General features: G+C 59.9%; 1 protein-coding gene and 1 long non-coding RNA gene across 8 annotated transcripts in view; one reads left to right on the plus strand and one right to left on the minus strand.

Annotated features, from left to right (window-relative positions):
* LOC107196000 overlaps positions 1 to 247 on the plus strand; it is a 3,239-nt gene that overhangs the window by 996 nt on the left and 1,996 nt on the right. The gene's annotated exons all lie outside the window — the stretch shown is intronic.
* Positions 1 to 247, minus strand: part of CCDC142 (coiled-coil domain containing 142) — a 6,787-nt gene that overhangs the window by 988 nt on the left and 5,552 nt on the right. For all 3 annotated transcript variants that reach the window (XR_003047386.1, XM_006905207.3, XM_025049394.1), the window contains exon 8: positions 116 to 247. This exon is cut by the window's right edge and continues 74 nt beyond it. Coding sequence is in view for 2 of the 3 variants with exons in the window: in XM_006905207.3 (XP_006905269.1) it covers positions 116 to 247 (132 nt within the window). In the remaining variant the exon portion in view is untranslated. The remainder of the gene's footprint in view (positions 1 to 115) is intronic.

Genomic DNA, 247 nt, shown 5'->3' on the forward strand with positions numbered 1-247 from the left:
GGGGGGCGGCGGGGGCGGCTGAAGCCAGTTAAATGATGAACATGGGGGATGGGACACATAAAATACTGAGCAAAGGGCCAAGACAGCTTGGAGTTGGGGAAGGGGAGTGACTCACAGCAACAGGGAGGCCCTCTGTGGACTCGAGTCTTGGGCAGTGGCTGCTGCAATAGACACAGCAGGGCCCCATCCAGCCGCTGGAAGATGCTGAGCATGAGCAGAGTCTGGCGAAGTTCAGGGGACAGGCCCC

The sequence above is a fragment of the Pteropus alecto genome, unplaced genomic scaffold (assembly GCF_000325575.1).
Source record: "Pteropus alecto unplaced genomic scaffold, ASM32557v1 scaffold100, whole genome shotgun sequence".
NCBI lineage: Eukaryota > Metazoa > Chordata > Mammalia > Chiroptera > Pteropodidae > Pteropus > Pteropus alecto.